The 668-nt window shown below is 42.8% G+C and overlaps 1 protein-coding gene across 1 annotated transcript in view; it reads right to left on the reverse strand.

Moving 5' to 3' along the window:
* Positions 1 to 376, reverse strand: part of LOC119591176 (leucine zipper transcription factor-like protein 1) — an 11,362-nt gene extending 10,986 nt beyond the window's left edge. Inside the window, exon 1 of the mRNA XM_037939885.1 lies at positions 10 to 376. Coding sequence (XP_037795813.1) covers positions 10 to 374 — 365 coding nt within the window. The 5' untranslated portion in view covers positions 375 to 376. The remainder of the gene's footprint in view (positions 1 to 9) is intronic.
* Between the last annotated feature and the right edge of the window lie 292 nt (positions 377 to 668).

The raw sequence follows: 668 nt of genomic DNA on the forward strand, positions 1-668 counted from the left end.
CACACGAACTGGTTCTCGAGATTCGAAGTGTCGACGCAGAGTTCGAGATGCCACTTCTGAGCCTGCGCGAAGACATTGGACAGGAGGACCGAGTTGGTGTGTGTGGCGTGGATCAGCTCCCCCTCCACTTCGGCTCGCACCACCTCGGCAAGGGAATCCAGCAGCTCCACCACTTCGTCTGACGTGTAAGTCTCCTCGAGTAGTCTTGAAAGAGGGAAAGAGAGGAAAAAAACGGAAGAAAAATAAATATCTATGTATTTCAGGACTGTCCGATGTTGCTCCCCTGTGAAGATAATGAAGATGATTACTTTAAGGGGGGAAATATGACATATCGGGTGCAATATCATAAAAAAATTGCAACGATGCAATATCATAAAAAAATATATATCAATAATTCTAATAATAAGTTAATAAAGTCATTCTAAAATTATTAATATTCTAAAAATAAGATAATAAAGACGATTACTTTACCCAAGGTGTAAAAGAGAAATACGACACACCAGGTGGAAATAAACAAGCGAGCCAATATCATAAAAATAGTCTTTATAACAGACTACCTGGCAATCACGCAACGCCCATGTCCCCCTGGAGATCTCTCTTGGTCGATGCCTTGATTAGGTGCCTCCATGGGCACGCACCTGAATCCTGGCCGGAAATTCTTGGGCTGA

The sequence above is a fragment of the Penaeus monodon genome, chromosome 28 (assembly GCF_015228065.2).
Source record: "Penaeus monodon isolate SGIC_2016 chromosome 28, NSTDA_Pmon_1, whole genome shotgun sequence".
Classification (NCBI taxonomy): domain Eukaryota; kingdom Metazoa; phylum Arthropoda; class Malacostraca; order Decapoda; family Penaeidae; genus Penaeus; species Penaeus monodon.